Raw genomic sequence first — 22076 nt, forward strand, 5'->3', positions numbered from 1 at the left:
TATCGGCCATATTTTATATAACTCAGTGATTTTCTATGATCATCGCCTCCATCTAATGTCCATCATTCTGTATCACAATATTTTTACAGATGGAGGAAAAATACTTCATTATGGCCACTAGATGGAGCCGACAATCATAGGAAATCACTCTGTCAGTTACAATATGGCCAGAATTGATCCCAGCTGGGCTAATTCTTGTCACACTCGTCCAACAAATCTTCTGTACATTGACCCCTTGGTTTCCTCCATCAGGCATGGTTCCCTACAAATACCGGAGATATTCTACCCATGTACTTATGAGTACAGTAGACATCGAAGAACATAAACAAAGAATATTACACCAATCACTGATTCCAAACCAAAATACTGAATTTGGACATTAGCGCAATCAACATTTCGTATGTAGGTGCCCGTGATATAGCGTTTTATGTACATGGGGACTCACAAATTTGGGAGGGGGAGTTTGGGTGCTTTGGGGTAACGTGAATGTTTTCCTCCATTTTTTTTCACTTAACTTTATTGCCAAAAATAATGGACTAATAGCCCCCCCCCCCCCCCATATGTTAGCATTTTGTTGTGACAGGTTTTCTTTAAATGAGAAATGAAGGATCTTTTAGGTCCCTCATGTTTCTCCTGCCCTCCACTGAAGATAATGGAGAACAGACTGGGCTCCATTCACAGCTTCTCCATCCACAGTGGTCAGGAATGATGGCACAGAACCTGGAAGTGACCTAATACACATCACTTCCGGGTTCATTCTAGCTAGGGGTGATCAGTGAGGGGATGTTCTCTGGTCTCTCTCTCTCCTTTACCTGACAAAACCCACCATGCCAGTGGTTGTATAGCATTTACAACCCTGTGACGATATCTGAGAGCGTACTTATTCTTCACCAGAATGTTCCCGAAGGGTACTGCTGGTCTCGGTAACAAATATTTCCACCATTGTAGGGAGGTTGGGGAAGCTTTCCCTGAGTATCGAAATTTGGTGTTTGGCAATTTCCACCATTAGTCACCCCTACAAAATATCTAATCCTCGTGTTTGCTGATACTCTGATACCGGACTGGTAATATCATAGATTTCCATAACCAGGAATGAGATGAGGGAGGATCCATATTGTGTCCAATCATGAAGCAGATCTCTGGCCTCACTCACAGCTTTGCTGTCAGATCTAAGGGATCCACCAATGTGCTCCAGGCAGTAGAGTACAGGGACTAAGTTATATTTTTTTCTTGAGGGGGGTTCAGCCTTGGGTACCCAAAGTGCAGTGGTCAGGAGTATATCATATACAGCCCAGTGTACAGAGTGAAATGGTCAGGAGTATATCATATACAGCCCAGGGTGCAGAGTGCAGGGGTCAGTAGTATATAATATACAGCTCAGTGTACAGAGTGAAATGGTCAGGAGTATATCATATACAGCCCAGGGTAAAGAGTGCAGTGGTCAGGAGTATATCATATACAGCCCAGGGTACAGAGGGCAGTGGTCAGGAGTATATCATATACAGCTCAGTGTACAGAGTGAAATGGTCAGGAGTATATCATATACAGCCCAGGGTAAAGAGTGCAGTGGTCAGGAGTATATCATATACAGCCCAGGGTACAGAGGGCAGTGGTCAGGAGTATATCATATACAGCTCAGTGTACAGAGTGAAATGGTCAGGAGTATATCATATACAGCCCAGTGTACAGAGTGCAGTGGTCAGGAGTATATCATATACAGCCCAGGGTACAGAGTGCAGTGGTCTGGAGTATATCATATACAGCCCAGGGTACAGAGCGCAGTGGTCAGGAGTATATCACATACAGCCCAGGGTACAGAGTGCAGAGGTCAGTAGTATATCATATACAGCCCAGGGTAAAGAGTGCAGTGGTCAGGAGTATATCATATACAGCCCAGGGTACAGAGCGCAGTGGTCAGGAGTATATCATATACAGCCCAGGGTACAGAGCGCAGTGGTCAGGAGTATATCATATACAGCTCAGGGTAGAGAGTGCAGTAGTCGGGAATATATCATATACAGCCCAAGGTACAGAGCGTAGTGGTCAGGAGTATATCAGCTCTCTACTGTTTATGAGCCAAACTGCTCTGGGCTCAATTCAAACAGGGTTTGGTAAACTACAGAGAAGATCGGGAACCAAACCCTATTGAGATCAATAGAAACAGATTAAAAAATGCCCATTTTCTTGGCTAATCGGTAAAAAGGTTTAGAGGTATAAAGAGGTATAAAAAAAATAGCATGGGGGGAGGGATGGCCAGTGCCCGAAAGAGAAGCTTTGAGTCCAGTATGGATTTTAAGGGGGTCCCCACAAAGAAACAAATAATAATAATAACTAATCCAAATATGCATCTTACTGGCGAAGTAAGGGGAAAGTAAGTGTGTCCTAAACCATATTAGGCCACATGATCTCAAAATAGAGGGTGCCCCTGCAGGGTAGACCCACCTTGCAAAGTATCTTGTCCCAATGTTGATGAGGATAAGGGCCTCTTTCCAACAACCCTGGCTGGTGGTTGTGCTGGGGGGTGGGGGTCTGTGGGCAGAGGGCTTATCAGAATCTGGAAGCCCTATTTAAATATTGAAGGGTCTCAAGATATCACCCCCACATGAATGAGTATGGGGTACAGTGTGCCAATATCTTCTATGCAGGATGTGGAAACCTTACAAGCAGCCATGAACAAAATAATGGGGGGGGGGGGTGGGCAACTAAATGGCAGATGAGGTTTAATGTTGAAAAATGTAAAGTAATGCGCTTGGGCGTCAGAAATACGAAAGCAAGCTACTCACTGGGGGGGGGGGGGGCTCTGGGTGAATCTAGGATGGAAAAGGACCTGGGGGTACTGGTAGACAACAGGCTTGGCAGTGGCATGCAATGCCAAGCCACTGCAAGCAAAGCCAACAGAATACTGGGATGTGTAAAAAAGGGGATTCACTCCAGAAATAAAGAGATTATTCTCCCACTCTACAAGACTCTGGTCCGGCCACATCTGGAGTATGCTGTCCAGTTCTGGGCACCGGTCCTCAGGAAGGATGTGCTGGAACTGGAGAAAGTCCAGAGAAGGGCAACAAAAATAATTAGGGGAATGGAGGACATCAGCTATGAGGAAAGACTACAAGCACTGAACTTATTCTCTCTGGAGAAGAGACGATTGAGGGGGGGATATGATATCAATGTACAAATACTGTACTGGCGACCCGAGCATAAGGAACAAACTATTCAGAGTAAGGGAATACAATAAGACACGTGGCCACTCACTAAAACTAGAGGAAAGGCGGTTTAACCTTAAAATACGCAGGGGGTTCTTCACTGTAAGAGCAGTAAGGATGTGGAATTCTCTTCCGCAAACCGTCGTATCAGCAGGGAGCATTGATAGTTTCAAAAAACAATTAGATGGGCATCTTAAAGACCACAACATACAGGGGTATACAATGTACAACATACAGGGGTATACAATGTACAACATACAGGGGTATACAATGTACAACATACAGGGGTATACAATGTACAACATACAGGGGTATACAATGTACAACATACAGGGGTATACAATGTACAACATACAGGGGGTATACAATGTACGACATACAGGGGTATACAATGTATGACATACAGGGGGTATACAATGTACAACATACAGGGGTATACAATGTACAACATACAGGGGCATACAATGTACAACATACAGGGGTATACAATGTACAACATACAGGGGGTGTACAATGTACAACATACAGGGGTATACAATGTACGACATACAGGGGGTATACAATGTACGACATACAGGGGTATACAATGTACAACATACAGGGGTATACAATGTACGACATACAGGGGGTATACAATGTACAACATACAGGGGGTATACAATGTACAACATACAGGGGTATACAATGTACAACATACAGGGGGTGTACAATGTACAACATACAGGGGTATACAATGTACGACATACAGGGGGTATACAATGTACGACATACAGGGGTATACAATGTACAACATACAGGGGCATACAATGTACAACATACAGGGGTATACAATGTACAACATACAGGGGGTGTACAATGTACAACATACAGGGGTATACAATGTACGACATACAGGGGGTATACAATGTACGACATACAGGGGTATACAATGTACAACATACATTGGGGTATACAATGTACAACATACAGGGGGTGTACAATGCACAACATACAGGGGGTGTACAATGTACAACATACAGGGGTATACAATGTACAACATACAGGGGCATACAATGTACAACATACAGGGGTATACAATGTACAACATACAGGGGGTATACAATGTACAACATACAGGGGTATACAATGTACGACATACAGGGGGTATACAATGTACGACATACAGGGGTATACAATGTACAACATACATTGGGGTATACAATGTACAACATACAGGGGGTGTACAATGCACAACATACAGGGGGTGTACAATGTACAACATACAGGGGTATACAATGTACAACATACAGGGGTATACAATGTACAACATACAGGGGTATACAATGTACAACATACAGGGGGTGTACAATGTACAATATACAGGGGTATACAATGTACGACATACAGGGGGTATACAATGTACAACATACAGGGGTATACAATGTACAACATACAGGGGTATACAATGTACAACATACAGGGGTATACAATGTACAACATACAGGGGGTATACAATGTACAACATACAGGGGTATACAATGTACAACATACAGGGGGTATACATTGTACAACATACAGGGGTATACAATGTACAACATACAGGGGTATACAATGTACAACATACAGGGGTATACAATGTACAACATACAGGGGTATACAATGTACGACATACAGGGGGTATACAATGTACAACATACAGGGGTACACAATGTACAACATACAGGGGTATACAATGTACAACATACAGGGGTATACAATGCACAACATACAGGGGTATACAATGTACAACATACAGGGGTATACAATGTACAACATACAGGGGTATACAATGTACAACATACAGGGGTATACAATGTACAACATACAGGGGTATACAATGTACAACATACAGGGGTATACAATGTACAACATACAGGGGTATACAATGTACAACATACAGGAGTATACAATATACAACATACAGGGGGTATACAATGTACAACATACAGGGGTATACAATGTACAATATACAGGGGGTATACAATGTACAACATACAGGGGTATACAATGTACAACATACAGGGGTATACAATGTACAACATACAGGGGTATACAATGTACGGTTAACAGCAAACACGCACACATCATAGGTTGAACTGGATGGACTGATGTCTTTTTTCAACCTCACTAACTATGTAACTATGTGTACTTAATGGTACCACTAGCTGAACGATAGCACCCTGAGCTGTCATTAGCGATCCCTACCCCTTTGCTTAAATTGTAGGGATTTTCAGGGAACCAATGAAAGCAGGAAGCTGTGATACATAGAATATTGTCGCTATTCATGATTCACGGTTCCTTCCAAACACAGTGGGGGGGGGGGGGGGGGGGGCGACACAGCCAAAGTTTGAAAAAATATTGACACGGCTCAAAAAAATGAACACTTTGAAAACACATCAGATCTCAATGGGGAAAAATCTCATGCTGGATATCTATACTGGTAAGGACTGGGGAATGTGTTAGGGTCTATACTGGTATGGACTGGGTAATGTGTTAGGATCTATACTGGTATGGACAGGGTAATGTGTTAGGATCTATACTGGTGTGGATTGGGTAATGTTTTAGGAAGGATCTATACTGGTATGGACTGGGTAATGTGTTAGGATCTATACTGGTATGGACTGGGTAATGTGTTAGGATCTATACTGGTATGGACTGGGTAATGTGTTAGGATCTATACTGGTATGGACTGGGTAATGTGTTAGGATCTATACTGGTATGGACTGGGTAATGTGTTAGGAAGGATCTATACTGGTATGGACAGGGTAATGTGTTAGGATCTATACTGGTATGGACTGGGTAATGTGTTAGGATCTATACTGGTATGGACTGGGTAATGTGTTAGGAAGGATCTATACTGGTATGGACTGGATGATGTGTTAGGAAGGAAAGGATGTCACATTGATGGAAATGAAAATTATCACCCTACAGAAGGCTGAATTGAAAGACTCCCCGAAAATCAAAGTGAAAAAATGATGCAGCAGGCGAGTCCATTTTGGTGAAATTTCATTGCAGGACCTCAGAATGGTCCTCAGTAGTGTGTATGGCCCCCATGTGCTTGTATGCATGCCTGACAACGTCAGGTCATGCTCCTAATGAGATGACGGACGGTGTCCTGGGGTATTTCCTCCCAGATCAGGACCAGGGCATCACTGAGCTCCTGAACAGACTGAGATGCAACCTGGCGGCGTCAGATGGACCGAAACATAATGTCCCAGAGGTGTTCTATTGGATTTAGGTCAGGCGACTGTGGGGGCCATTCAATGGTATCAATTCCTTCACCCTCCAGGAATTGGCTGCATACTCTCGCCACATGAGGCCGGGCATTGTCCCTTACATTGGTGACCAATGGGAGAAGAAACCCCTTATATAAATGGTTAGTGTAGTGATCCTTTACATTGGAGACCAAATCTAGAAGGACCTTCTTATATCAGTGATCATTGTAGCAGTCCATTACATTTGTGAGACCAATGTTAGAAGGACCAAGGACCCCCTTACATACTCATCAGTGGAAAGACCCTCACCTTACAGATCATTGATGTCAGTTGTTACTGAGAGACAGAAATTGTTCCTTGCTCATGGAACCCCTAGAAACCTTTGGAGGAACCCTGGCTGAGAAAGGCTGGACTAGGCAGTAATATATTTCTCTCCCCCTTGGTGGGAGTGGAGATGACCCATCTATAAGGATATACAGTACATACACACACAGCACAAGGCCGTGTTCTCACTACGAGACGTTTCTCAGAGCTGCAGTTCCTCTGAGCTCCACAAGGTGGTGATCTCACTTCTACCCAAACAGGAAGTCTCTATGGAAAACAGGAAGTGATGTCAGGTATAAATAGGAAGTTCCGGGTGAAAGGTGGGTCGGGAGGACGTAGAAAGGTGACGTTGCTGGAAGTAGCAGAAGAGGAGGTAATAAGATCGTATTTTCTATTTACACCCAGTAACCCCCCAGTCATGTCCCTACTCTTCCTCCATAGTCACTGTGACCCCTTCAGGGTCAGAACTTTTCTCCACTTATGTATATATTTTAGTTATCAATTATCATCTTTACTTGTCTAGCTGTATAGAACGAATGAGGATGAAGGAGGACCGGAGTCACATGACTGAGAAGATACTAAACCTCACCCTGGAGATCATCTACCTGCTGACCGGAGAGGTGAGGAGGATTCTGGGAGGTCACATGACATCATTCTTATCTCTATTAATAAAACACAGACCTGACCGGAGAGGTGAGGAGGATTCTGGGATACTAACATGATATTCCTATTGGTTCTCCAATACAGAGATTTCCTCTTCTGAAGTCAGGTGATCCTATGACCATCACAGTGCCTCCATGTGACTCCCTAAAACCTGAGAGACACAACATGCAGAAGATTCTAGAAGTCACCAAGAAGATGATGGAGCTGCTGACAGGAGAGGTGAGCGGTGCTGGGAATTCTGGGACATTATCCAGTAACAGACAAGGGATGTGTCTGGATGGTGACTGTATCATTGTGTGTGTCAGGTTCCTATAAGGTGTCAGGATGTCACTGTCTATTTCTCCATGGAGGAGTGGGAGTATTTAGAAGGACACAAGGATCTCTACAAGGACGTCATCATGGAGAATCAGCCGCCCCTCACATCACCGGGTAAGAGGAGACTTTATTGTAAAGGAGAGAGCAGTACGGAGGATCCACCTAGATCCCCCATCATCTGATAAACACATAGAAACAATGTATTCAGTCAGTGTGTGTGTTTCCTACAGATGGATCCAGTAATGGGAACCCACCAGAGAGATGTCCCCGTCCTCTGTATTCCCGGGATTCCACACAGGAAGGTCACACCATCCCCCACCATCATCAGGTAGATGATTGACAATTATTGGTAATTAAAATTGTTATACAATCATGTTTGTTACTATTAATGTATTATTATATATTTTAGAACAAAAACCCCAAGGATAATATTGTTGTAAAAGAAGAGTATAAAGAGGAGGATGAGGAGTATGGAGTGATGGAGGAGTTTTCAGAAGGACCCAAGGATATGATGGAGCCAACTTATACCAGGATCCCACCAGAGAGATGTCCCCGTCCTCTGTATTCCCGGGATTCCACACATGAAGGTCACACCATCCCTCACCATAACAAGGTTGGTGGAATGGAGCTTATGAAACACAGACTCATAGAGACGATGTGTGGAATTGTTTACATGATCTTACAAATGTTAAAGCTTATATAGCGCCCTCCTAGGTAGGTGCTAGTGAGGACATGGCTTGGTTTGGTGGGGGGGGGGTGAGTGTAGCACCCTCCTAGTTAGGTGTTAGTGGGGACATGGCTCGATTTGGTGGGGGATGAGTGTAGCACTCTCCTAGGTAGGTGTTATTGGGCACATGGCTCGGTTTGGTGGGGGGTGAGTGTAGCACCCTCCTAGGTAGGTGTTAGTGGGGACATGGCTTGGTTTGGCGGGGGGTGAGTGTAGCACCCTCCTAGGTAGGTGCTAGTGAGGACATGGCTCGGTTTGGTGGGGGGTGAGTGTAGCACCCTACTAGGTAGGTGTTAGTGAGGACATGGCTCAGTTTGGTGGGGGGTGAGTGTAGCACCCTACTAGGTAGGTGTTAGTGAGGACATGGCTCAGTTTGGTGGGGGGTGAGTGTAGCACCCTACTAGGTAGGTGTTAGTGAGGACATGGCTCAGTTTGGTGGGGGGTGAGTGTAGCACTCTCCTAGGTAGGTGTTATTGGGCACATGGCTCGGTTTGGTGGGGGGTGAGTGTAGCACCCTACTAGGTAGGTGTTAGTGAGGACATGGCTCAGTTTGGTGGGGGGTGAGTGTAGCACCCTACTAGGTAGGTGCTAGTGAGGACATGGCTCGGTTTGGCGGGGGGTGAGTGTAGCACCCTACTAGGTAGGTGTTAGTGAGGACATGGCTCGGTTTGGTGGGGGGTGAGTGTAGCACCCTACTAGGTAGGTGCTAGTGAGGACATGGCTCGGTTTGGCGGGGGGTGAGTGTAGCACCCTACTAGGTAGGTGTTAGTGAGGACATGGCTCGGTTTGGTGGGGGGGTGAGTGTAGCACCCTCCTAGGTAGGTGCTAGTGAGGACATGGCTCATTTGGCGGGGGTGAGTGTAGCGCCCTCCTAGGTAGGTGCTAGTGAGGACATGGCTCATTTGGCGGGGGTGAGTGTAGCGCCCTCCTAGGTAGGTGCTAGTGAGGACATGGCTCATTTGGCGGGGGTGAGTGTAGCGCCCTCCTAGGTAGGTGCTAGTGAGGACATGGCTTATTTGGTGGGGGGTGAGTGTAGCACCCTCCTAGGTAGGTGCTAGTGAGGACATGGCTTGGTTTGGCGGGGGGTGAGTGTAGCACCCTCCTAGGTAGGTGCTAGTGAGGACATGGCTCGTTTGGCGGGGGGTGAGTGTAGCGCCCTCCTAGGTAGGTGCTAGTGAGGACATGGCTTATTTGGTGGGGGGTGAGTGTAGCACCCTCCTAGGTAGGTGCTAGTGAGGACATGGCTCGGTTTGGTGGGGGGGTGAGTGTAGCACCCTCCTAGGTAGGTGTTAGTGAGGACATGGCTCGGTTTGGCGGGGGGTGAGTGTAGCACCCTCCTAGGTAGGTGTTAGTGGGGACATGGCTCGGTTTGGCGGGGGGTGAGTGTAGCACCCTCCTAGGTAGGTGCTAGTGAGGACATGGCTCGGTTTGGCGGGGGGTGAGTGTAGCACCCTCCTAGGTAGGTGTTAGTGGGGACATGGCTCGGTTTGGCGGGGGGTGAGTGTAGCACCCTCCTAGGTAGGTGTTAGTGGGGACATGGCTCGGTTTGGTGGGGGGTGAGTGTAGCACCCTCCTAGGTAGGTGCTAGTGAGAGAAGTATAGTTTTGAGATCTGTAAATCTGTGTTGCTCTCTGCCTATCAGGGAGCAGAATCTGTTAGTGAGGTCTGCGATTCATTCAGTCTGAAGAGTGTTTCACGCTGGTTCAATAGGGAGGCATGTTAGACAGTGGGAGGAAACCTGACCAATGGATGCATAGGCTTTTGTTAAAGTCCTGGTGATTGGCAGTGGCAGGTCGCCTGGGTGCATTCTGGTATACTGTATAAAAGCCAAGAGCATATGTGCTGCGGGGTCATTGGCTGGAGAGCAGAGTTCCAGAGGGAGGGGGCGATCGCCTCCTCCTCTGTAGAGGTGTCATGTGGTTGCAGGAGGTAGTACTGAGGACCAGAGGAGCGGTAGAGAGGAGCTGAACCGAGAGGTCCAGGAAAGCTGACAGAGAGTGAAGACATTGGAGATCCTGGGACTGCAGTGTCATGAGTACAGGAACTTGTGTCAAGGGGCCTGACCTGAGGGGGGCCACCCTTGCTTGTAGGATAGTCAGTGGATGGGTGTCAGCAGAGGAAGAGAATACTAGGGAGAGTGTCCTGAAGATAACTTTCTGTTCACCGAGTCGTCTTGGGGAAAAAAAGACTGAATCCAAGTTCATCCATAGTGGCAAGGTGAATCAATAGCCTGGCTATATCAAAAGATAGGAATCCTCAAACATTGTCTATACTTAAACTGGAGTATCTCACTAATTCCTTCTTCTATCCCCATTTTACAATAATCCCCACAACAACCAAATACCCCTGGATTGATTATTGGAGTGACGAGAAGAAATTAGAAACTTGTATCTGTCATGACTGTATGTTGGTAACTCAGGAGGACCCGTAGAATAACTGGCAGTCCCTATGGGGGCAGTGCTTCACTTCTATTTTACATATAATATTTTATCTCCTTCTCTTGGTTTAGGGTGAAGATCTGATAGATATAAAAGTTGAGGTTAAAGCAGAAGAAGAAGAGACGTATGTGAGGGATGATCAGCAGTCTATGGAGGAGGATGGAATAACGGGGACATTTATAGAGGAGGACACTCCTACAGAGATCAGCACAGGTGGGTCATTAACACTAAATCCATTCCTCCACCCATACTGCTCACTGATTGGTCCAGAGAAGGGTGGGGACTGGGTGATATCAGCCTGTATTCCCCAGGTCACTTTCCTGAGCTGTGTTCCCCGTCCTGTATTCCTGTATTTCCCCACAGTGCCTATAGTAACCAATCATATTTTATCCTTATTTTATTTATAACGGTCAGATTAATAAAATCTGCTTGATATTAATATTGTTAAAGTTGTGTTTTTAATATTTATTTTTGTAACGCAGTTCTGCATAAAAACATTTAACAGTGCCATTTCATGAGATAACCTAGGAGGGCAAGTTTAGGGGTAGGGTAGGGGTTGGGTGGGGCAACTGGTGGTGAGTAACTCATGGCCTGGCTAGTAGCTCAGGACTGGAAATTTTAAGCCCTGCTCTATATTGTACATTACATACTCCTGACCCCTGCACTATATACTCTATTTTGTACATTACATACTCCTGACCCCTGCACTATATATTCTATATTGTACATTACATATGCCAGACCCCTGCACTATATACTCTATGTTGTACATTACATACTCCTGACCCCTGCATTATATACTCTATGTTGTACATTACATACTCCTGACCCCTGCACTACATACTCTATGTTGTACATTACATACTCCTGACCCCTGCACTATATACTCTATGTTGTACATTACATACTCCTGACCCCTGCATTATATACTCTATGTTGTACATTACATACTCCTGACCCCTGCACTACATTCTCTATGTTGTACATTACATACTCCTGACCCCTGCACTATATACTCTATGTTGTACATTACATACTCCTGACCCCTGCACTATATACTCTATGTTGTACATTACATACTCCTGACCCCTGCACTATATACTCTATGTTGTACATTACATACTCCTGACCCCTGCACTATATACTCTATGTTGTACATTACATACTCCTGACCCCTGCATTATATACTCTATGTTGTACATTACATACTCCTGACCCCTGCATTATATACTCTATGTTGTACATTACATACTCCTGACCCCCGTCACTATATACTCTATATTGTACATTACATACTCCCGACCCCTGCACTATATACTCTATGTTGTACATTACATACTCCTGACCCCTGCACTATATATTCTGTTTTGTACATTCTATAAAATAATAGTGCAGCACTCCTTGTGAACAAACCTTATAGCAAATACTATAAACGGACTATGAAAGTGTCTCTCATTAAAGTGCACAAATAATACTCTCACCTCTTCAGATGGACCCCATTGCTCCATACCAAGAGGACACACCCAGCATGAAATCACACACCTTCAGGTACATGTAGGCGGAGCCTCCTCTTTAGGTAGCCAGCTCCTGCTACTAGAGATGAAGAGACTCCATAGTGCTCACTGTTATATTTATTACATGGATAAGAAAAGCACTCACAAGGTTAAAAAAGCAATCCAGCATTGAATACACACAATCACTGCAGATTCCCCAAGCATCAGTCTCAGTGTAACTTGAGGGCACTCCGCCCAACGTGATGATGTCCTCAAACCACTCCCATCTGATGCATTGCATCCTGATTGGACTTCCCCAGAGATATATGTCTGTATAGTCTCACACCCAAGTCACTGAGTGCAGTCTCAGGAGATGGGAGGCAGCGGTGTGGGACCTCTGCAACTGATTACTGAACACAAATATTATGAGTCCTGACCCCTGCACTATATACTCTGTGTTGTACATTACATACTCCTGACCCCTGCACTATATACTCTGTGTTGTACATTACATACTCCTGACCCCTGCACTATATACTCTATGTTGTACATTACATACTCCTGACTTTTGCTCTCTCCCCTCTGCTATATATACACATAATATGGATTCTCTTTTGTTACACCCATTTCCTACCAGCTGGACATTTTATATCTGATGATCTGATTGGAGGACAGACTTTTACATGATGATAATAATGTGATAACATCCTCCAACTTTGGAACCTTAAACAGAAAGTGATAATGAGGGAGGAGTCAGTAACCCAATGATGGTGGTCTTCAGGATCAGTCCAGTCTTCATCTTGGTTGTTCTCCACCCCATCCTCACTCTCTGACCTCTGGTGGGGCTCAGCCCGCTGTTATTCATGACTAAATCATGGACTAAATAAGGAAGTGCGGGACTTCTTGTGTTGGGAAGATGGTAATGAGTGATAGAGGGGGAGGGGACACTCGTCCTATAATCCCCTCATCACTGTCACTCCTATGAAAGACAGTTCTCATTGTTTCCTCACTCTCTGACTAAGGTTCATGAATAAAGAAATGAACTGGTAGGAGATCAGAGGACCCATTTACTAGTTACCTTGAGGGGGAATTGTAAGATCCTCAGAGACAAAGCTGTCTGATGTGGGCGGAGTCCTGGTTTAGGGGAACCAATCTGCTGATGTCTAGTAATAATCTTTGTATTTCTATTTTAGTAAATGGACAGGAGATGAGGAAAACCTCAGAGGATTGTCTCACTTTGTCTCCAGACTGTAAAGTAGAAGATGAGGACATCACACAGTATAGTCCAGGAGAAAACCCGGCTACCTCAAATGTCCATCCGGCACCACACAGTGTAGATGGACCATCGTATTCCTCTTATCCTGAGGAACCTCAGACTGTGAGGGACGGTGCCGGACCATCGTATTCCTCTTATCCTGAGGAACCTCAGACTGTGAGGGACAGTGCCGGACCATCGTATTCCTCTTATCCTGAGGAACCTCAGACTGTGAGGGACGGTGCCATCCTTACAACAGATAAGAAGTTTTCTTGTCCTGAGTGCGGGAAGAGTTTCCATTTTAAATTCAATCTTGATGAGCATAAAAGATCTCACACAGGAGAGAAGCCGTATTCCTGTCCTGAATGTGCGAAATGTTTTGCAATAAAATCAGAACTTGTCACACATCAGAGGTCTAACATAGAGGAGAAGCCATTTTCCTGTTCTGAGTGCGGGAAATGTTTTTCTTTGAAATCCAGTCTTTTTAGACATCAGAGATCGCACACGGGTGAAAAACCGTATTCCTGTTCTGAATGTGGGAAATGTTTTGCGATAAAATCAGAACTTGTCAAACATCAGAGGTCCCACACCGAGGAGAAGCCATTTTCCTGTTCTGAGTGTGGAAAATGTTTTTCCTTGAAGTCCAGTCTTTTTAGACACCAGAGATCACACACGGGGGAGAAGCCGTATTCCTGTTCCGAGTGTGGGAAATGTTTTTCACAGATAGCCCATCTTTACACACATCAGAGATCGCACACGGGGGAGAAGCCGTATTCCTGTCCTGAGTGCGGCAAATGTTTTGTACGAAAATCACAACTTGCCCTACATCAGGGCTCTCACACGGGTGAAAAGCCATATTCCTGTCCTGAGTGCGGGAAATGGTTTTCAAGCAAGTCGCATCTTTACAGACATCAGAGGTCCCACACCGAGGAGAAGCCATTTTCCTGTTCTGAGTGTGGAAAATGTTTTTCCTTGAAGTCCAGTCTTTTTAGACACCAGAGATCACACACGGGGGAAAAGCCGTATTCCTGTTCCGAGTGTGGGAAATGTTTTTCACAGATAGCCCATCTTTACACACATCAGAGATCGCACACGGGGGAGAAGCCGTATTCCTGTCCTGAGTGTGGCAAATGTTTTGTACGAAAATCACAACTTGTCACACATCAGAAGTCTCACACGGGGGAGAAGCCATATTCCTGTCCTGAGTGCGCAACATGTTTTTCTAGGAAGTCCCATCTTTACAAACATCAGAGATCTCACACGGCGGAGAAGCCATCTTCCTGTCCTGAATGAGGGAAATGTTCCTCACCGAAGTCCTGCCTTCCTGTACATTAGGGGTCCCACACAAACCTCGAGGTGTCTTGAATCTTATTACTGCCTTCAGCGCGGGTAATGTCTTCTATATGAACGTTGCTGGACATCCAACCCAGATCGCCAAATTTCTTCCAAATTACTCCCCCACCTGCTTTCAGATACAGGCACACATCACCATAACTGGTGAACCGGTCCACAGGCTCAAGCACATCAGGGCTCTCACACGGGTGAAAAGCCATATTCCTGTCCTGAGTGTGGGAAATGCTTTTCAAGCAAGTCGCATCTTTACAGACATCAGAGATCTCACACAGGGGAGAAGCCACATTCCTGTCATGAGTGTGGCAAATGTTTTGTACGAAAATCACAACTTGTCACACATCAGAAGTCTCACACGGGGGAGAAGCCATATTCCTGTCCTGAGTGCGCAACATGTTTTTCTAGGAAGTCCCATCTTTACAAACATCAGAGATCTCACACGGGGGAGAAGCCGTCTTCCTGTCCTGAGTGAGGGAATTGTTCCTCACCGAAGTCCTGCCTTCCTGTACATCAGGGGTCCCACACAACCCTCGAGGTGTCTTGAATCTTATTACTGCCTTGAGCGCGGGAAATGTCTTCTATATGAACGTTGCTGGACATCCAACCCAGATCGCCAAATTTCTTCTAAATTACTCCCCCACCTGCTTTCAGATACAGGCACACATCACCATAACTGGTGGACCGGTCCACAGGCTCAAGCATTTTGGGCTGAAATTTTCCGCATTCAATCTACCCTGTTTAATGGTCCTGGACCCAAACCCAGCTATGGCCTTACTTAACCAAAAACCATTAGAAGAAACCCATCTACAGCTTAAACTTCTCCTGTAGGTCACTACCGCTGCAAAGGAAACCATCGCTAAGTCCTGGAAAACTCCTCTCCCGAATATCACAGAATCCAAAAATAGAATCAGCAGAGCCATGATACATGCCAAAGTCGAAGCAGTTTTATAAGACGGGGGTCAAAAAATATGAACGTAAGTAATGTATATATGTGCTGTGCAAAATTCTGTGTCACTTTGTAAAATTAATATTCTCACCTGTGCAATAATTATAATAAATGAGTTATATAATAAATTATGTGAAAAAAAAACTTTCCTGACAGACTCCATGGCAGCATACGTATCGGGTTTGGCCCCGCCTCCAAACCTACCCATAGGACCTCACTCCCATAAATCTTTGCTCCTGTTCAGCACACGTGTTCTTTTTTTGTCCTCCAAAGGATTACCTGATATCCTACCTGAAGATGGATTCCGGGTGATGGATGGCTCTACCTGTCGGGTATGGAGCTCTCCAATAAGCCCCAGCTGCTGCGGGGTATGGAGGAGGGGCGAAGATGTAGCAGCCTTGGCCAAAAAGCCCAGCTGCTGCGGGTGGCCGGTACCCTTGAAAGAGATAAGTCCGGTGTGCATCCATCCCTGGTGGTCTGCGGTTCGTGAGTACACTCCATGGCAGCTATTTTGTATGCTTATATTGCCTTTGTTTATATGTTTTCTCTTACCTGGTCTTTCCTGCCTTCCCTGGTGGCTAGTGGTCCGGGGCCGGTCAGCGGTTCACTTCCTGACCGGCCGCCGGTGCGGTGCGCTACTGCGCATGTGCGGCGCCTCCAGAACGAGGCTTGGCTCTCGCGCGTGCGCAGTAAGAGCGCGGCGCATGCGCAGTGAGTTGGCGTCGGCGGCGAGCGCTGATGACGTCACCAGGCGCCATATTTAAACCCCAGAACTGTCAGCAGTGTTGTGTTTATACACACTGCTGATACTGGGTGTTCCATACTCCGCATCTGATCGGTTTTTGGACGCCTGCTGTTCGCTGCCGCTCTGCCTGCTAACCTCTGGTTCTTGGTGAGTACTGGCCCCAGTTTGGGAGCCCCCCCCCCCTCCCCCCCCCTCCTCTTTTGCTGGTTTTCTGACATTGCTGTCCGGCTCATTCTTGTAGGTCAGCATCAGAATGGAAGCTACTTTGCCCTCCGGTGGTCAGCCCGCCCTTAACAGGTATTTGGGGCTTCTTAGTGGGGCTGTGGGTTATAGGGGGTGGGGGTAGGAACTCAAGTGTTCCTAGCTTCCTGTCTGTTTTTTCTGTTTTTTCTCTTGTTCACAGCCCTCCTCGTTCAGAGACTAGGCACTCTTCTCAAAGAAGTGAAAGACGCTCAAGCTCTCGCCACCGGCACTCTACAGGAAAGTCCCGTTCGGGCTCACATCATCAAAAATCATCTACTTCAGCCAGCCACGCACGGAGACCTGACAAAGCAGGTTGCAGAGGCTGTGGCGCTAGTGTCCCGGAGAGGAAGCTTTTCTGTGATAGATGTTTCTCCCAGGCTGCGGGAGAAAGGGATACTTCCGATCAGCGCATTGAGGCTTTGGTCAAGAGAGTGGTTAAGGACTCTTTGGCAGAGTTGGGTGTCAGTCGTCCTCAAGACACTGCAACGGCTTCCCCAAGCCCCTCCCCTGTAGCACTACAGGTACAGGAAGATTTCGAGTCAGCCCACACAAGCCATCAGTCGATGCTCTTGTCAGGTAGCGACTCTGAAGATGAGGATCCCTGCGTGGGTTTTGAATATACCTTGGTGCCTTCCCTGGTTAAAGCGGTCAGAGAGACCTTAAATTGGGAGGAGTCAGCTGTTCCCCCTCCCAAGCAGAAGAAGTACTTTAAACAGCTCAATAAGGAGCGTGTTAATTTTCCCTTCCTGGGAGAGTTGGGTGAAATCATCTTGGAGGAGTGGAAAAAGGTGGAACGAAAGAATTCCTTAGTATCCAAGATGGCTAAACTTTACCCCTTCAAAGAGGATGATGTGAAACATCTTGAGTCCCCTCCCCTAGTCGACGCAGCAGTCATGAGACTGGTCAAGCACGTGACCCTTCCCTTAGAGGATACGGTCTCATTTAAAGACCCGTTGGACCGAAGGATGGACTCTGATTTGAAGAGAATCTACCTTACAGCAGGTATGGCCTGTAAGCCAGTCCTGGCTTTGGCTGCTCTATCCAAAGCCATGGAGTCTTGGGCTGATGTGGTAGACGAATCGGTCAGATCGGTTTCGGAGGAGGTGGCCAGAAGCGCTCCAATCCAGGAGCTTAGGCTGGGCGCGTCGTTCCTTGGGGAGGCTTCCATAGACTTGATCCGTCTATTGGCAAGAGTTATGCTGTCCTCGGTCACAGCTAAGAGAGCTCTTTGGCTCCGCCCTTGGGTGGCGGATCCGGCATCAAAGCAAGTTTGGTGCCGTATTCCCTTTGAGGGGTCCTCCCTTTTCGGGAATAAACTGGACGAGGCCATAGCCCGGGCTACAGGCGGTAAGTCTGGGTTTCTTCCCCAGGATCGGCGCCAGTTCAACGTCAAGAAAGGACAGCCTACCAGAAAATTTGTGCCTGACCGGGCCAGGGAAGCTCGTTCTTATAGACCTGGTCGGGAGTTCAACCGGAACTGGAGATCCAGACAGTCTTCCAGGAAGACGACAAAGAACGTCTCCTCTGGGGACCGCGAGCCCACTAAGTCCTTTTGAAGGTGGGCCCGCTCAGACATGTCGGGTGGGTGCACGTCTACGCTCCTTCCGACATGTCTGGGCGGCTTCGATTCAGGACCCCTGGGCCGTCAGGACGGTGTCTTCAGGCCACAAGTGGGTCTTCAAGGAGAGGCCAGGCTCAAGGTTCCTGCCTACTGCCATACCATGTCTAGAAGAAAGGCGTCAGATTTTGTTTTCTTACGTCGAAGCTCTCATTGCTCAAGGGGCTGTCATCTCCGTTCCAGAGTCAGAGCGAGGCCAAGGAATATATTCTCCGCTCTTTCTGGTCCAAAAGAAGAACGGATCATGGAGACCAGTAATAGATTTGACCTTCTTGAACAAATTCATAAAAAAAGAAAGGTTCAAAATGGAGACCCTGTTGTCCATACAGCAGTCAGTCCAGCCGGCAGATTGGATGGTGTCCATCGACTTGAAAGACGCCTACTTTCATGTCCCTGTGGACGAAGATTTTCAAAGGTTTCTCCGGTTCGAAGTGGGAGGATTATATCTTCAGTTTATCTGTCTCCCATTCGGGCTCTCAACATCTCCACGGACCTTTTCAAAAATCTTATTGGCCGTGGTAGCCCTACTGAGATTGAAAGGTATCCGTCTTCACCACTATTTGGACGATCTACTCCTGTTGTCCCAAGACAGAGACCAACTATTAGTTCATCTGGAGCAGGTCGTGTCCACTCTCCAGAAGTTTGGTTGGTTACTCAACAAGGAGAAGAGTCACCTGATTCCAACTCAGTCCCTGATCTACTTGGGCGCTCTGTTCGACACAGAGAAGGCGACTATCTCTCTTCCAGAGGAAAAGATAGGGACTCTCCGAGACAGGATTCGCTTTGCCCTCTCATCCTCTCATCTTCAGGCACGTCAATGTCTGAAGGTGATCGGGACTATGGTCGCAGTAGTCCCCATGGTGAAGTGGGCCCTGTGGAGGATGAGACCCTTTCAGAAGGGATTCCTTCAGCAATGGGATACGTGGCATCTGGATCAACGCATCTTCCTAACCCCTTCAATGAGAGCGAGTCTTCCTTGGTGGCTATGCAGAGACCACCTGCTGAACTGCCACTCTCTGAAACCAGCTCCGTGGGTAGTGGTTACCTCGGACGCCAGCAACATAGGCTGGGGTGCCCACTGTCTGTCGGAGGTGGCACAGGGCAGGTGGGAGTTTTCCACTCGAGGAATAGTATCCAACATACTAGAACTCCGAGCAGCATTCCAAGCTCTTCGAGCATTTGCTCACCTGACAAAAGACCAACCTGTCATGCTGCGCCTGGACAACACCTCAGCAGTGGCATACATCAGGAAACAAGGGGGTACACGCAGCTGGTCCCTATTGAGGGAAGTGGAGCCGATTATGTCCTGGGCACAGAAAAATCTCTCGAATCTTTCAGCGGTTTATGTTCCAGGAGTCCAGAATGTCAAAGCAGACTTCTTGTCCAGAGTGGATCTGGACAACAACGAGTGGTCCCTTCACAAGGAAACGTTCGACTGGATCCTAACTTTGGGGTTTTCTCCAGAGGTAGATCTCTTCGCCTCCCCCTGCAATCACAAACTGCCGAAGTACTACTCAAGATTCAGAGATCCACAAGCATCAGGGATAGATGCACTCTCGGATCAGTGGAGATTCCACAGGGCATACGCCTTCCCACCAATTCCGATTGTGTTGCAGTTCCTTCGGAGACTCAGGGCGGAGCCAGTGGAGGTAGTGGCGGTGATTCCCTTCTGGCCGAACAGGCCATGGTTTCCCCTTCTGACGCTACTCAGTGTCCAAGATCCAATCCCGCTACCCTTCAGACCGGACCTGTTGTCCCAGGGGTCTGTACTCCATCCGTGCCCAGACCGTTTACATCTCAAGGTCTGGATGTTGAGAGGAGGAGGTTACAGGCTTTAGGCTGTCCAGAAACGGCAATCTCGACATTACTTAGTGCTAGAAGAAGCTCAACGAACAGGGTGTATCAGAGAATCTGGGAAAAATTTTCTGCACAACTGAATACAAGGCCTGATCCTCAATCTTCAATTAAGATCCAGGATGTATTGAGCTTTCTCCAATCAGGACTGGATTTGCCTCTATCAGTGAGTTCGCTCAGAGTCCAGGTCTCGGCTATTTCTGCTTTTACAGGGATCTCCTGGGCCACTCATGCCCTAATTCGTCAGTTCTTCCAAGGGGCAGTGAGAATCAGACCTCAGAGAAAACCCAGGTTTCCCAAGTGGGATCTGCCACTAGTTCTGGATTTCCTGGCGAGTCAAATTCAAGACATGTTTGATTCTTTGACCATAAGAGAACTTACACTGATAACAGTATTTCTGGTGGCTATAACCTCAGCAAAAAGAGTGTCGGAAATTGGGTCCTTTGGGACACAAGAGCCTTTCTTAACCTTTTTTCCTGACAGAGTGGTGCTCATTCCCATGCTGGATGCGAGACCAAAAAGGACCTCTGTCTTCCATGAAAACATAGAAACAGTATTACCAACCTTTAGACAGGAAGAGGAAGATTCTTCGGTTCATCCGCTGGATGTTGGAGAGTGTATTAAGAAATATTTAAATGCCACTTCCTCTTTCAGAAAATCAGAACATCTTTTCGTTACCTTTTATGGAAAAAACAAAGGTTCAAGAGCCTCGACGAGATCCATTTCCTCTTGGATCATCCAGACCATCCAGTGGGCTTATAGGGCTAAGGGCTTGACCCCTCCAGCAGTAGTTACAGCTCATTCGACGCGGAGCATCTCTACCTCCTGGGCAGTATCCAGACATGTGGCTCCTGAAGTCATTTGCAGAGCAGCGTCGTGGTCCTCTATTAACACTTTCTTATCCCATTACTGTGTTGAGCCAGCGGCTCTTTCTTCTGTGAATTTTGGTTTGCAAGTCCTGTCTGTTTGACAAAATGCATTAAAACTTTTCTGTTCAGCACCTGCCCACCCTGTGTGTACGGCGAGTTATTTCCCGATACGTATGCTGCCATGGAGTCTGTCAGGAAAACGGAAAATTTATATCAAATACTTACCGTAATTTTCCTTTCCTGATGGACTCCATGGCAGCAGGAGTTCCCTCCCGGATTTCTGTGGAGGATAGTTACAGAACACGTGTGCTGAACAGGAGCAAAGATTTATGGGAGTGAGGTCCTATGGGTAGGTTTGGAGGCGGGGCCAAACCCGATACGTATGCTGCCATGGAGTCCATCAGGAAAGGAAAATTACGGTAAGTATTTGATATAAATTTTCCGTTATATTGTGTTGTGATTATTTATGTGACTAATGTGTTGATAGGACCGCTCACTGTGCTGCTACTGCGGCAGGTCGGCTCCCCTGGGTCCAGCGATGTAGGCCTACATCGCTGGACTCCTAGTGGACTCGGCGGCACGCGCGCGCTGCTAGATGCTCGCTCCCGCTGTGTTTAGACACAGCGGGAGTCGGGCCGGAGGAGGAGAGCCAGCGATTGCCGCCTCTCTTCCCCGATTGTCGGGGAAAGTGTGAGAAGATCCGCCCGCTTGTGTAAACAAAGCAGGCGGATCTTCTCTGTGACAGACAGGGAGAGATCACAGGATTCAGCATAGCTGAACCTGCGATCTCTGTCTGTGGC

The 22076-nt window shown here is 46.8% G+C and overlaps 3 protein-coding genes across 3 annotated transcripts in view; 2 read left to right on the top strand and 1 right to left on the bottom strand.

Moving 5' to 3' along the window:
* Window positions 1-22076, bottom strand: part of LOC309564465 (uncharacterized protein) — a gene marked incomplete at both ends in the record, with an annotated part of 1172539 nt that overhangs the window by 126883 nt on the left and 1023580 nt on the right.
* LOC309564074 (uncharacterized protein) overlaps window positions 1-22076 on the top strand; it is a gene marked incomplete at both ends in the record, with an annotated part of 288253 nt that overhangs the window by 99080 nt on the left and 167097 nt on the right. The window lies entirely within an intron of this gene.
* The window catches only part of LOC309564078 (uncharacterized protein), a gene marked incomplete at both ends in the record, with an annotated part of 46592 nt that overhangs the window by 7727 nt on the left and 16789 nt on the right, over window positions 1-22076 (top strand). Inside the window, one exon of the mRNA XM_082268706.1 lies at window positions 13981-14820. Coding sequence (XP_082124832.1) covers window positions 13981-14820 — 840 coding nt within the window. The remainder of the gene's footprint in view (window positions 1-13980; window positions 14821-22076) is intronic.

Source organism: Pelophylax lessonae (genome assembly GCF_965119305.1).
Source record: "Pelophylax lessonae genome assembly, chromosome: 9".
NCBI lineage: Eukaryota > Metazoa > Chordata > Amphibia > Anura > Ranidae > Pelophylax > Pelophylax lessonae.